At 37.2% G+C, this 16,054-nt stretch overlaps 2 protein-coding genes across 2 annotated transcripts; both read left to right on the forward strand.

Annotated features, from left to right (window-relative positions):
• The first annotated feature begins 6,542 nt into the window (after window positions 1–6,542).
• On the forward strand, window positions 6,543–7,484 carry LOC142850887 (olfactory receptor 5P53). The gene has a single exon (XM_075974790.1). The coding sequence runs from the start codon at window positions 6,726–6,728 to the stop codon at window positions 7,482–7,484; it is 759 nt and encodes a 252-aa protein (XP_075830905.1). The 5' UTR covers window positions 6,543–6,725.
• A 7,337-nt stretch (window positions 7,485–14,821) lies between these two features.
• LOC142851315 (olfactory receptor 5P56) lies at window positions 14,822–15,760 on the forward strand. Its single transcript, XM_075975187.1, has one exon. The coding sequence runs from the start codon at window positions 14,822–14,824 to the stop codon at window positions 15,758–15,760; it is 939 nt and encodes a 312-aa protein (XP_075831302.1).
• Window positions 15,761–16,054: the final 294 nt, after the last annotated feature.

Here is a 16,054-nt window from a genome sequence, read left to right on the forward strand (position 1 = left end):
GGAATTTACCCAAGAGATGCTCTATCATATGTCAAAAGCATTTGTTCAACTATGTTCATAGCAGTATTATTTGTAATAGCCAGAACCTGGAAACAACCTAGATGCCCTTCAATGGAAGAATGGATGAAGAAAGTATGGAATATATACACACTAGAGTACTACGCTGCGGTAAAAAACAATGACTTCTCGAATTTTGCATGCAAATGGATGGAGATAGAAAACACTATCCTGAGTGAGGTATCCCAGACCCAAAAAGATGAACATGGGATGTACTCACTCATAATTGGTTTCTAGCCATAAATAGGGGCCACGGAGTCTACAATAGCCGAATCTAAAGAAGCTAAGTAAGAAGGTGAACCCAAGGAAAAACATATAGTTATCCTCTTGGATAAGGGAAGTAGACAAAATTGCCGGGGAGAAAAGTGGGATGTTGGGGGTGGGGTGGGATGGGGGTAAGGGGAGATGGGGAGGGAAAAGGTAGAAGGAAAGGAGGGGGGACTTGGGGAAACAGGAGGATTGGGATAATGGAATGTTGGATAGGGGAGCACGGAACCCCATTTCTTAGTTAAAGGACCCACTTTAGGATGGGCAGGAGAATTGACCCTAGAGGGGATCCCAGGTGCCCAAGCTGAGGCCCCCAGTTAGTTCCTTGGGCAGCTGAGGATAGGGAACCTGAAATGACCCTATCCTAGAGCAATACTGACGAATATCATGCATATCATCCTACAACCTTCATCTGGCGATGGATGGAGATAGAGACAGAGACCCACACTGGAACACTGGATAGAGCTCCCAAGGTCCCAAGGAGGAGCAGAAGGAGGGAGAACATGAGCAAAGAAGTCGGGACCACGAGGGGTGCACCCACCCACTGAGACAGTGGAGCTGATCTACTGGGAGCTCACCAAGGCCAGCTGGACTGTTACCAAAAAAAGCATGGGATAAAACTGGACTCTCTGAACATGACGAACAATGAGGGCTGATGAGACGCCAAGGACAATGGCACGCGGTTTTGATCCAACGCAATGTGCTGGCTTGGTGGGAGCCTAGCCAGTTTGGATGTTCACCTTCCTAGATATGGACGGAGGGGGGAGGACCTAGGACTTACCACAGGGCAGGGAACCCTGACTGCTCTTTGGACTGGAGAGGGAGGGGGAGAAAAGTGGGGGGAAGGGGAGAGGGGTGGGAGGAGGGGGAGAAGAATGGGAGGAGGGGGAGGGAAATGGGAGGCTGGGAGGAGGTGGAAATTTGTTTTTTTTTCTTTCTTTTCTTTATTCTCCTTTTATCAATAAAAAAAATACATAAAAAAGATTAAAAAAAAAGAAAAAAGGTTGATTATTTACAACATATGGTTTCAAAATGTACAAACGCAGAGTAGCGTGAAGAATTTCTTTTTTTGCAGTTCATGGTTCTTGTGCTGTACCTAAAAATTTGTCCTAAAATATTTTCTTTTACATTTATTTCTAGAATTTTACTTTGTTTCATTTGTATTTGTGTCAATGGAAGTTTTAAGTTAGTTTCCTTTGTAGTAGGATATAGGACTAGTGGATCAGCCTCCATCCTTTGTGAATTTGTAGCTATTTCACTAACAATTTCTGGATCCACAGTGGGGTCTGTGTCAATGAGCTTGATATCAGGGTTTTAGTGAACTTAGGATTTTGCTGTTCTCTGGGTGACTAACTCCAGTAACATGGTCTACAGGACTGGGGTTAGAATGCATGCTCACTTTAATATACAAATATTTAATATGATATATTTAATGTATATATATACATACACACATATATACATGTTTGCCTGCACACACACACACACACACACACACACACACACACACACACACACGGATTGGATTCTGCAGAAGTGGTGAGTCCCTTACATTTCCTTAGGACCAATGGAAATACTCCTAAGTGGAAGACTGAGAAGTCTCCGGGCAGTCAAGACTGACAATGTCTAGTTGGAAAGTGCTAAAAATAAATCATATCATAGATTTGGTGAGTTATTGAAATGAAAGTAAAGTATTTAGGTCTACTCGTATGGTCACAGGTACCTTTATGTCTCTAGGCTGTAGGTCTTAGATTGTGTTTGACAGAAATTGGAGCTGCCTCACAGGGCCATTTCAATATCCACAAAGCGGCCTTAATTTCATCTGTAGGAGATCACAAAAACTTTCATGGCTTTGAGTTGAAGAATGTATATGTGAACAAATGATCCTAATGCAGGCATAAAATAAATGCGTGGTGCTGAATAAGAGGCAAGACAATGTTAGTTATGTGTACCACAATAAATGACTTTCAGATGCTCTGCATTCTGGTATTCATCAAAGACTAGAAATGACGTCTGTCTACTTCAAACCCTTAAAACATATAAAGGAAGGCAGAGTATTTGCGTGAATTGAGTCAAGTATTTAATGCACTTGTCTTATTGCCTGCAGTGCAATGTGGATGCTCAGAAGGCCTTCCAGTGGTGTTGTATTGAGGAGTGGGGACAAAATAGGCTCTAGATACCTGAAAAAGAGTGAATCTTAAACAGGATTCTATCATCATCTTAATGTTTTTTTTTTCAGAAAAATGAATAATAGGTCAAAGTAATATATTCATTATGTACTATTCTACCTTTCATTTGAACAAAGTTTTTCAATTTGATTTAAAGTTTAACTGAGAAGTCCTCTTAGATCACCACACTAACTAACACCAATTAATAAAATAAATTATTTGTTCTGAATTTCCTGTATTCTTCTGGGAAAACACAAATCATTTCACTGGTGTTTAATAAACACTGAAAAAGAATTCCAAATAACTTTACAGGATGTAGATGCCCCCTAGAGAGGGCCAGCTGGGTCCTAATGAGTCACCTGGCTCTAGAATTCATTTCTGTACCAAAAAGCCATAGGTACCCATCTCTCAAAGGGACAGGCAAACATAGCCCTAAGGGTTTGCCGTGTTACTGAGAGCGGCTTTTTTTCTCCCATCCCGGTCAAAGATATCCATCATCATTCTCACCACATGTGTATCCTTGGCCAGTGAGAGTATTCAATATTTCACATTGTATTCAGCCTTCATATATATATATATATATATATATATATATATATATATATATATATATATATATATATATATATGTATATATTACATATATATATATATGTAAATGGAATATATCTTCCTAAAGTCTCTTTTGGAATTCAGCATCACAACTCTGTTTCTAAATGGTAGGTGCAAGAGCCATGGGTTTTATTGAGAGGATTTTCACTGGTTTAAGAAGGCAAGCAAAAGAGGCCCTGTGGTGTTCCTTGTTTAGCTATACTAGTTGGACCTAAGGACCCAAGAAACATGGATCTAAGGGAGCCAAAACCACTGCTAAGTTTGAAAACTGAGAATGTGAAAAACAAAATCTGAAGGAAAACCTTGATACTAGGGTTGGATTAGGATCCTAGTCCTGTGTCCCCTATTTACCACCACAAGTGACTGAATCAGTAAGGAGAATGGATATTAGAGTGATCAGAGTACATGAACTATGGTGACAAGAATAAATGTTAGTCTAGAGGTCAGGAACTTAGATGTGTATGAGGGAGGGAGAGAAGGGCAAGTAGTGATCAGCATAGTACACATAAAATATCCTAGTTTAGACCTGGGCAGGTGTTAGAGATTGTGCTTAGAGATGTGTGGCAGGAGGTCCTGACATGAAGGAAAAAAAGCTATGTTCTTCAAAGCATGGAACAACTGAAAGTAGCAACATTTTATTTTTATTGAATTCCAGCAAATCTTGCCCTTCAGGGATAGGGAACCCTGCAAAAGAGGCAGAAAAATGCAGGAGTCAGAGGGGATGGAGGACACCAAGAAAGTTAAGTTTTTCTGAATCAGTATGTTCAAAGTTTATGTGAGCACAGAGACTGAGTCAGTATGCACAGGGCCTGCATGGGTCTGCACCAGGTCCTCTGCATATATACTATGCCTTCCAGTTTAGTGCTTTTATGGGGTTCCCGAATGTTCAAATGAGTGGGTCTCTGATTCTTCTCTTGGGCTCTTTTCCTTATGTTTATTTTTCTCCAATTCCAATGTGTTAATTTTTGTCTTGTTTTATCATCTTACCTCATATTATATTATATTATATTTATTATATTCCCTGAGACAGCTGTATGTTTTCTAATCAGAGACAGAAAGAAGTAGATCTAGATGGGTGAAAAGGTAGGGAGGAAATGGGAGGAGCAGAGGAAGAGAAAACCATAATCAGGATATACTATGTAGAAAAAAGTCCATTTTCAATAAAAGGGGGGAAACAAGTTACTTAGCATAACTATGTGACAAAATACCTCTGTTGGTTTCTCAGAACAAAGCTGCAGTATATTGACAATTAGCATCACTGAAAAAACACAAAGATGGGAGCCAAACAAATTCCTGTGTGCAGGTTAACCCAGCTGACAGGCTGCCTTATCGGACTCCATTTCCTAGGACTCTGCAACAGCACAGAGTGACTTCTAATGCTGTCATAATGAAAGCAGCATTGCCACCACGGAACTGAGATGTAGGCAGGAATCACAGAGCACCAATGCTACTCTGTGCATAGTCTTGTTCTTCAGATCAGAGTCTGAAAAGAAAGATTTCAAAGTACCAAGCAAGCTTGATAGAGTTAGAAAGAGCTTTCTAAGAAATTATGAATAGTAATTTTAGAATAGAAAAAGCAGTAGAGGCATGATAGCTTTATTCAACTATTTAAATAATTTTATGTATAAAATAGATAGTTTGTACTGTTGCAATATTGACAATTAGTGCAATGAAAAATAGATCTTTAATGGTAGAGCTGACCTCAAGGCAGTAAGCTGTTACCAGAGTCATTTGGACACAATTGAGATCCATCACAGAAAAGATAGAAGATATTCTTGATGGGCTACAGATGCTCAACTACTGATTCATTGCTCTTCATAGTTAATTTATTGAAAGAACTCAGGCTCACCATCAGAGAAACTAAATGCTTATTTTCATAAAAGAAAAAACAAGTGGAAACATTTAAGGAATTGATATATTTGAAAGATATTTAATACTAATATTACTTGTTGTGGTAAATGTTTAAATACTTTAATGGTGCATAAACATTGTTAGCAGAAAATTGTATACTATGCATATTATATCAGTATGAGAAGACAATCAGAGTATCTTCTAACATGACTTTTGAAAATCATATCATTGTAAGGGAGTATATGTTATAGGAAAGTAAATTTAGAGAAATGATTGAATGTAGACTACAAAGTTCTGAATACCAAGCCAAAGCAGATGATGTAGGTTCTTTGAAGTATTTCATATACCTGAATATCACTCAGGGAACATGCATTTACCAAACACTCTTCAATCAATAAAAAAGCCACAAATCAATGATATGTGATGTGCATGATTTTAGTGAGATTATGTTATATTATGAATATTTGAGAAGTTACTCAAATAATTTAATGAATAAATATGTCACCATTTAGTGTGAAACATAAAAGAAAAATAATGAACAAAATGAGGCAAATGCAACAAAATACAAAAGAGGAAGGACCAAAGCCTAGACCATAGTGGTAACAAAAAGAGATGAGAATGAGAACTAAAAAACAAAACTTACATTAAATATTATTGGGTTATCCTTTAACTCTTTATAGCCATTCATTGCCCCTTTCTGTGTCTGATATAACATCCTTGTGACTACTATATAAAATCTTTTGGGATGTACTCTTAGACTACTAGTTCTACCAACCCCAAGCTAAGAATAAAATCAGACAACACCTGAGACCTATTACAGAGGTATTCCCACAATTGCTGTAAACTACCAATTGATGTTTCTACAAATATATTTGTGAAGTGGACTGAGTTATGGCTTTGTTTTGTTCTGTAACTACAAAAACCTTATATATCACATAGGATGATGATAGTCAGGGTAACCTGACTACATGATCCTGGGCCAGAATCATTCATTTGAGCACAGAATAAACTAGTTCTATGACTTTTGATGTGATAGTTATGTTTTTGTGTTAACAAAGTGATAAAATTGGTAAGTAAATGGCATATAATTACATTTTTTGTATGTGGCAAAATGAGAAAAAGCTACGAATCTCCCACATTGCAGAGAGGAGGTGCTGGATGGTTTCAGCACTCAGATATGAAATATAGGTGGAATGACTGAAGAAAAGGATCAGTTTGGTATAGGAACAAATTGTGAGAGGTTTTTGTGAGATTTTCAATAAAAATGACCATCATGAGAATAAATTGGTCATTGAAATTATTGACCATGACCATTGGAGATAGATCACAATAGTGAAGTATTGAATAGTAACATTTAAGAAATAGTACATGCAAAAAATAGCAAATGACAAAGTGAGGTTCATTATTTTCATTTTATTCAAAGATAAAAGGAAAAAATACCACAATTCCAATGAACTCAGTATTTATGTGTGGAGCAGAGAAGAAAACCATGAATAGGAGTGAGGATAATTTAAAAAATCCAGCAATGTGAAAAATCAGAACATTATAAAAACAAGTTATTTTCATTTCCCTCAACAGGGACAATTCACACAAAGAGAGGAGGCTGGAAACCACACCACTGTGACAGAGCTAATCATTTTGGGACTAACAGAGGATCCTACACTGTGTATAGTCTTTTTTGTGATATTTTTAGGAGTATATGTTGTCACGTTAGTAGGAAATATCAGCATCATCACGTTGATAAGAATTTCTTCCCAGCTGCACACACCCATGTACCTGTTCCTCAGCCATCTGGCTTTTGTAGACATTGTCTATTCAACCTCAGTCTCCGTTATAATGCTTATGGAACTCCTTGGGCATGGACTGGTCCTACCTCTGGCTGCCTGTGAAGCCCAGCTCTGTATCACAGTGTCATTTGGGTCAGCTGAGTGCTTCCTATTGGCTGCCATGGCCTATGACCGCTATGTAGCCATCTGTTCACCTCTTCTCTACTCTGTGCTCATGTCCCCCAGAGTCTGTTTTCTACTGTTGGGAGTTTCTTATGTTGGTGGCTGCATGAATGGTTGGACATTTACTGGTTGTTTGTTAAATCTGTCCTTCTGTGGACCAAATCAGATAGATCACTTTTTCTGTGACTTCTCCCCTTTGTTGAAACTGTCCTGTTCAGATGTCTCTGTTATTGGATTCATCCCCTCTATCTCTTCTGGCTCCATTATAGTGGTGACAGTGTTTGTCATAGCCGTCTCCTACATCTACATCCTCATCACCATCCTGAAGATGCGCCACACTGAGGGCCGCCAAAAGGCCTTCTCCACCTGCACCTCCCACCTCACTGCAGTCACTCTCTACTATGGGACCATCACCTTCATTTATGTGATGCCCAAGTCCAGCTACTCTACTGAACAGAACAAGGTGCTGTCTGTATTCTACACAGTGTTGATCCCCATGCTTAACCCCCTCATCTACAGTCTGAGGAACAGAGATGTAAAGGATGCTCTGAGGAAGGCAACTGTCAGAGTATATTCATAGACCTTTCAATTCAAGAGACTATGATTTCCTTTAGCCATGTCACAGTTAGCATCCATCACATGATGCTTACTAACTCACCTTTATACACTCATGTATCATCTGTGGGACCACTTCACATCAGTAAAATGACAGGAATAATTATTGCTATCATAGAACTTCTGCAATAAGTCAAGATCTTTTCTTTTATGTTATTTATGTGCCTTGTGTGTGTCAGGCTAAATTATAGTTGCATATATTATTTCACCTATTTCTCACAACAACCTAAGTAAGTGAAACTATTGTTTTACTTTCTGGATAAATTTCCCAGGTAAAGACTGAAAGGAGAGTGCCCATATACTCATGAAGAAAAAAAAGAATAACTAAGGTCATTTGCATCTAAGATGTTGGTCTCTAAAATTATGTGTCTTCTACATTCAGTTTCCCAGTAAATCCATAAGATAGGGTATTATAAATGAGAAAAGTAGTCTCGGAGAAAAAGAATATTTTCCCAAGGATGCAGCACTGACTCTTTGCATCATGCACTTAACACTCATTCCTCCACAACCTGTCTAGTAACCACTGTCATTGAATAGAGGATGTGTTCAGAGTTATCAAACTTTAGTTAGTGTATTGAGTCAATCTTTCTAACAAATGTTACGCAAATATTACCTAGGTAATACATTTCCAAGCACAGGTCTCAAAAACCAGGTCAATTCCCATTTCTTAGCAAATCAGGTCTTGATAATATTTTATTTCAGTTCTAGCCATATTTCCATACACATTCAAAAATAGAGTATTTGGCAAGATGTAAATATCAGTATTTACATAGAGTGAGAAGGGGCATTTTAAATTTTGTGTGTTACTGTTAATGTCTACGCCACAGTCTTGGTTTTGTTGGTATAGATCAGTGAACAAATTAGAACTTGTAAAAAATACTAGAAATATTGTCTCGGAATGAACTTCACATTCTTCCCAAGGGCAAGATCTACTTAACTAACATGACCATCATCATGAGACTGTAAAGGAGGAGTGGAAACTATCAAGCAAATGCTGAGTAAAATATAATAATGGAAAATAAGACCTAGATTCAATTGTTTTTCCTTAGTGTAATGAGAATTAGAGACACAAAGAGTTAGAGATATTTATAAATTCCAACAATACAGAAAATGCCTAATTGTCTATAACATGAAAGTGTATGGTACTATCAATGAAATTTATACTGGAATTTGAAAGATAACAAGGATAAGTTAAATGGAAATGATATGTTATTCTGAATTTAAAATTTTTATTTTAATAATTTATTACTGTGAAGAAACACTATGAGAACATTGAATAAATATTTGAACAATTTTGCTGAGGATCCAGGTAATTAGGTGTAGATATGGTTAGGAGACTGACCAACAATGAGCGAGAAGAAAGAATCAGGAAATCAACTATGGCCTGGCTACAGTGTGTGGGTACTACTGTTACCCCATTCTCCTAAGGATGAACCTTTGCACAGCTGATATAAAAACCAGAACATGTATTTGCAAAGTTCTTCAGTATCTTGATTATACACCTTTCTTCATGGGAGTAGAGTGTAAGGTTAAAGGGCCAAGTAAAGATATAGAAACCACATCATCATATACTGATGAGCCTTCTTCCATTTCTTCTGAATCCTACCCTACTAAACCTTTTCTTGTACATGTGCCCACTCTGTTTTTTCACTGTTACAGCCCACAAAGTAGGATCTTTCCCCCTTTGTTTTCTAGGGAACATATTCCTAGACTTTATCTTTATTTCTTGGTTTCCATGTGAATATTTTTCTTTTCTTTTTAATATTTAATATTATTCAAAATCTCTCCCTTCCCTTTTCTCTCTCTTAACCCTCCATATACCTTTCCTTGCATTCTTATAAATTTTGGCCTTTCTTTTCATTAATTGTTGTTAAATGAATATATGTGTATGTATGTATACACATATATTTCTAAATATAACCTGCTCAGTATGCTACTGTATATATTTTTTCATGGCTGACCATTAGATATTATATAACCAGTTGGCATGCTTTCCCTATTAAAGAGTAGCTCTACATGCATAAAGTTTCTGTTTTGGATTTTAGACAGAATTTCATTCTGTCTTAGATACTGATCTCAAGCTTACCATGTAGCCCAGAATGGCCTTTAATTCACAGAGTTCCTTTATGTGGCTTATTAAGTGCTTACATAACAGTTATGAACCACCAAGCTTGACTCTCAGTTTTATATAGTTTTAAAATATTTATTTTTATTTGTGTGTATGCACCTGTGTGAGCACATGAATGTCACATGTGTCCAGGTTCCTATGGAGGCCAGAGGAGCATGTTAGATTCCCCGGAGGTGCAGTTACTGGTGATTGTGAGTTGTTAGAAATGAATGCTGGAAAGAAAACATGGTCTTTTGAAAGAGAAGTAAATGTTCTAAATTGCTGAGCCATAGCTCCTGTCCAACGGCACTCATCTTTTGACAAACACTTCTTTTTTTTAAAAAAATATTTATTTATTTATTATGTATACAATATTCTGTGTGTATGCCTGAAGGCCAGAAGAGGGCGCCAGACCTCTTTACAGATGGTTGTGAGCAACCATGTGGTTGCTGGGAATTGAACTCAGGACCTTTGGAAGAGTCTCTCCAGCCCCGACAAACACTTCTAATAGTGTACGGGATCATTGGCGGTCCATTTTGACTCCATGAGACATGGTGCTTTAGTTGTGTGAATCCCACTTTTCCAGGCATAAAGGCTATCAGAAAATCAGCGAAGGATGTACACAATCTCTGTACTAAAAACTCTAATTTATTAATGAAAGAAAGTGAGAAAAACACTGACACAGAGACAGACATTGCTAGACATGAGCTGGAAGATTTCAGTCTTTAACATAGCTATACTCCACAAAGCACTCTTCAGAATCAATGTAACTCCCATCAGAACTCAGTGCTTTCCCTACAGAAATGGTGAAAATAATGCTTAAATTCTTATGGATTCAGAAAGACACCAACTAGGGGAAGAAATCTTAAGTGAGGGATAAAACTGGAGGCACACTTTTTCTGATTACAAATGGTTTTATTGAGTCACAATGAACTGTGGGTGCTCAGGTGTCTCAGGTGAGAGTCATAACTTGTTCTACTGAGCAGCAGTGAGGAAGAGGTTCAAACACCTTTTAAAATCTCAGTTGTATATATGAAAGACTCAAGGATCATTTTTCTATTTCTTCTGCAAATGGGCAATAAATCTAAGTACCAATTTAATTCATTACTATTCTAGCCTTCTATCTCAAGGCTCTTTTTAAATTTGATTCAAAGGTTATTTTAATTGGGAAGTGATATCAGAACATTACCCCAAACTAACTAGGTAAGCTATTACGTTCAATGGCAAATATTCTTCTGGGAGGACATGTGCTGTCTCATTCACTTTCAGTAAACAAGTACAAATGAATTCCATTGGATGCCAAGACATGTGGGTGTCACCTGGGGAGGGCAAACTAGGACTTAATGAATCACCTGGTTCCATAAGTCACTTCTGTTTCAGAACCCTATTGACCTTTCTATTAATAGGGATGCAGCAATGATCCCTAAAGGGTTGCCTTGTTAGATTATAGCTTTTCCTCCCCTTAACATGCATACAAAGACATCCAACCTTGTATTTTCTTCAAGTGTGTGGCTATGCTTTTTGACCAGTGAGTGTATTGATGGTTCACATTGCAGAGTTTCGAGATCCCAACTTTCTCTACATAAATAAAATACATCCACTTCATAAAGTCCTCATTGGGTTTTATGTCAATATTGGCTTTAAATGGTAAATGAAAGACTGATAGACTTCATTAGGATAGATTTTTAAATAACTGAAGAATAAATTGAAAATTAGTAATGTACTTTTGAGATCTTGACCTCTGTATAAACCATGTCCTCACCTAGAGATGCTGTGTAGTGGTTTCCTGGCATACATAGACTGGTTTTTCTAAGGCAGGTGGGTACTGCATGGATGGCTGGTGGCAACCATTATTGTTACTAGACTTCAGGAACTGAGACAAGAAGAGGAAATCAGAAGCAACAACCTGATTTCAACTAGGTAAGGTTCATTGATTTTTCTCCTCTACTTCCCATAGAAGTGACAGATCCTTTGAGGAACAGGATTTTGAGTGTTCAGCATTCCTGATCTAAGCCAATAATCAGGAAGGCCATTCGAGAATTCTAGATATTAAGCATACAGTGGAGAGGAAAAGGGAAGAAAGAAAAAGTATTGGTTTTTATACTCTATATTTGAATAACAGAATTTAGGACAGAGGACACATACATATTGCACCTATTGTCTTATTTTTGTATTTATGGTAAAACTACCTGACATGTTGAAAACAAAACTATAGTCATCAAAACACTAAGTAATTGAAAAACTAATCAAACATCTTGCATTTTTATTAACTAAAGACATGCTTAACCTTTATATATCTGAAGACCTTTGGCATTTCACAGATATCCCTTTCTTTAATCTTACAACAAAACTGCACTATGAGGTCAGTTCTCTCATTGTTCAAGTTAAAAAAGTATCCTGGGCACCAAAGAGTTTATGTGCCATGTACAATTGTTATGGATGACCTGTGTGTCTGCCTTGTTTACCTCCACCTAGAACTTGGCAATCAGTGCAGAATGGCTAGTGAGAGCGAGAACGGAAACAAAGTTGTTGCCTTGACTCTGCTTGAATCAGAATGCAAAGAACAGTCAGACTGTGTTCAATCTGAAGAAGAAGTCTTCAAGAGAACTGGAAACCACGTTGTAGGTAGGATAGAAAAAGGAACTCTGGGTGCTTTCTTTTAGAAATGGGGAACCAATAGTGGTGTGACAGCCTCAAACTTCTCAATGATTTATATAGAAAGTTCAAGATTTGAACCATTAAATGTATGCTGACCAACTGATAAGTTTAAAAGAAAAACACCTAATAATAGAGCTAACATCAAAGATCATAATCTGTCTGTTACAATAGTAAGGTAAACAGGAAGATCCCATTAAAGAAGATACAGGGGACATTCTTGAATGAGTGATGGATTGATTCACCGAATCTCCCAATTCACCAAGTCAGGTGAACAGTTGCAGAAACAGATGGATCTTATGTTTATTTACTCTGACAAAACTGAAAAAAAATCAAAAGGTCCAAAACATTTTGAAGACATTTAATACTGATAGCATTGTATCTGGTAAAAGTTCAACTCTGTTGGAACTTAAAATATTGCAAGCAGACTATTACACTTATATGAATATTATGCAATGATTAGGGAGATGAAAATGCTAACCCTTTCAATCAAAATGCAGTCAACAACACAACCCATCAATGATCAATAGGGAACAATTTCCTTTAGTGTTTTCAATGGTGTAAATCTTATTGGTGAACTTTCCACAAAGCACAGAATGCACTTTTTCAATTTGTTACCTTCAGATAAAGAGCTAAGCATGGGAATTTTAAAATGTAGCTAAATCAGGCAGAGTCACATATGCCTGTAATCTCATATTAAAGCAGGATTATCACAAGTTTTAGAAAAGCCAGGGCTAGTCTATGCATAGTAAGACGGCCTGTAAAAGACCTCACTCGGGCATGCGTTCTCTCTCTCTCTCTCTCTCTCTCTCTCTCTCTCTCTCTCTCTCTCTCTCTCTCTCTCTCTCTCCTTATGATTTTCTAAAATAAATATCAAAATATTTAAAAGTAAATAGAAACAAATGTAGTAAACATCTATTGATTGAAATGTGTAACAGGAGCTATGTTTCAAAGGAATTGTCAACTGTTTTTTCCATCTTTGTTATTTAATTTTTATTTAAAAATTAGATAAATGAGACTTGATTTTGTTGTTTTCTAAAATATTCTTTTATGAAGCCTTTAATTAACTTCATTCTCTTTGAAGGTTAGTTTTCTGGGCAGGGAATATAAATTACACCTTGTTTTCCAGAACCATGTTACCACATTAATCATGCATATACTCACCCAAAACTTTAGCACACTTTCTGCACAAACATTGGGTTTTTAAGACAAAGATAAAAATTATTAATGGAAACATGTAATAATTGAGAAAAGTGAAAGGTAAGCAAGTTGTAAACCATGGTCTAGTGTACACAGTGGTCACTGTATTATCTGAAGAAGCAGATGTCTACCAAGAAAGTGAATCAGGTTCATCCCTATTAGTCAGAGAAGCTTTTTTAAAGAAAATAATTTTGAAGGCTGAAGCTACACACCTGGGATATTGATGGATTTCTGGGTTAATGTGAGAACTGCATGGAAAGATGTCAAGAAGCGTAGTTAAATGCAAGGAGGGGTCAGAAAGAATAACGAGTGTTGTGCCAGTGAGGTCATAGCTCAGAATGAAGACCCGAAAAACCATAAAAAGAATTAGATTTTTGCATTTTCTGCTTTTTATTAGAAAGAAGTCATTAATTGTATATTATAAACTACAAGAGGAAATGATGTGAGTTAGAATAAATAAGCATTAGAGTTAGAATGTGTGTTAGGTAAATAAACAGAATACAGAAAAAATACAGAGTGAAAATGACAAAGGATTTAAGCCAAGTTGTGACACAGAGGATGGAAAACAGGAGATGAAGAAAGAAAAACCATTAAATTATAGACAAAAGCCAAGGTATTTTACTACCAGGAGTACAATGTGAGGAAGATTGCCAGGAAGGCTGCAAAGTTGCAAACATGAGATTATGAATGAATGAGCTGACTGGGGTGAGGGACTTGGAGAGACACTCAGTAGTTAAGAGCACTGGGTGTTCTTTCAGAGGACCTGAATTTAATTTCCATCAACCCCATGGTGGCTCACAACTGTCCATAACTGCACTCCCAGGAAACTCAATGAATGCACTCTTCTGATCTCTGTGGGCACAAAGCATGTATGTCATGTAAGGACATGCATGAAAGCCAAACAATCATACACATAAAAATAAATACATCAAAATTTATAGAATATTGGTGGAGTTGGAGATGAGTATGGATTGACAACATTTGAGGGAGTTGAGGAACGTCTAATTGATTTGTGAATGAAATTCAAGAGATTATTGAAATTATAGATCTCATCCTTGAGGGGAGGATATTCAGAGTCAAGGTTTGAGGATACCTTGTATAAGCATTACATAAAGAGAAGAAGATACCTGAAATAGCAGGGTGAGACTTAACTCTTCCCATTTTATTCAAAGAAGGAACAAAAGCTCTAATCCTGCAAATCACAGATATTTATAATTTGGCAAAAGAAAGGAATTGTTATAGAATCTGTGGAGTAATAGAAAAATATAGGAAACATTGAAAAATTACTAAACAAATGTATTTCTTCTCATCTCCTTCAACAGGGACATTTTACACTCTAGATGAAGGCTCCAAATCACACCATTTTGACAGAGTTCATTCTTCTGGGGTTAACAGAGAACCCCACACTGCATGTCATTCTCTTTATGGTATTTCTTGGAATATATGCTGTTACTTTAGTAGCCAATATCAGCATCATCTCTTTAATAAGAAGTTGCCCTCAGCTCCATACACCCATGTATCAGTTCCTTAGCCATCTAGCTTTTGTGGACATTGGGTTTTCTACATCAGTCACACCTATAATGCTTGCAGGATTCCTTGGATATGGAATGGTACTCTCTGTGGCTGCATGTGAAGCCCAGTTCTGCATTACAGTGATATTTGGTACAGTTGAATGCTTCCTTCTGGCAACCATGGCCTATGACAGATATGTGGCCATTTGCTCACCCTTGCTCTACTCTACACATATGTCCCCTAGGATCTGCTTCCTCTTGGTTGGGGTTTCCTATGTTGGCGGCTTTGTGAATTCAATGACATATACTAGCTGCCTGTTGAGTTTGTCCTTCTGTGGGCCAAATCAGATAGACCACTTTTTCTGTGACTTTCCAGCTGTGTTGAAACTTTCATGCTCAGAAGTTTCCATTATTGGAATTATTCCCGCCATCTCTGCCGGATCCATCATTGTGATTACAGTGTTTGTCATAGCTGTCTCCTACACCTACATCCTCATTACCATCCTGAAGATGCGCTCCACTGAGGGCCGCCAAAGGGCCTTTTCCACCTGTACCTCCCACCTCACTGCAGTCACTCTCTACTATGGGACCATCACTTTTATTTATGTGATGCCCAAGTCCAACTACTCTACTGAGCAGAACAAGATAATGGCTGTGTTCTACACAGTGGTGATCCCCATGCTTAACCCCCTCATTTACAGTCTGAGGAACAGAGATGTAAAGGAGGCCCTGAGAAAGGTCACCATCAAAATATATACAAGAGGATAAGGATTTTACTTGTGCATGCCTCTATTAGTACCTACCATGTGCTATTCAACTGACTGTGTAAGTTAAAATCCTTTGCATCAACACTCACATTTATACACTTGTATATAGTAAGAAGACACCTTGAAACCTTTCAAGTTATAATAATGCAGCAATGATTATTACTTTTATGGAACTCTGGTATATATCAAGATGTTTATTTAGTTTATGTAGCAAATAATAATTTATACTTGACATTTTAAGCATCTGTTATAAAAATATATTATATGTGAACTGATCTGGTTGGCCTATGTGGCT

This window comes from Microtus pennsylvanicus, chromosome 5 (assembly GCF_037038515.1).
Source record: "Microtus pennsylvanicus isolate mMicPen1 chromosome 5, mMicPen1.hap1, whole genome shotgun sequence".
Classification (NCBI taxonomy): domain Eukaryota; kingdom Metazoa; phylum Chordata; class Mammalia; order Rodentia; family Cricetidae; genus Microtus; species Microtus pennsylvanicus.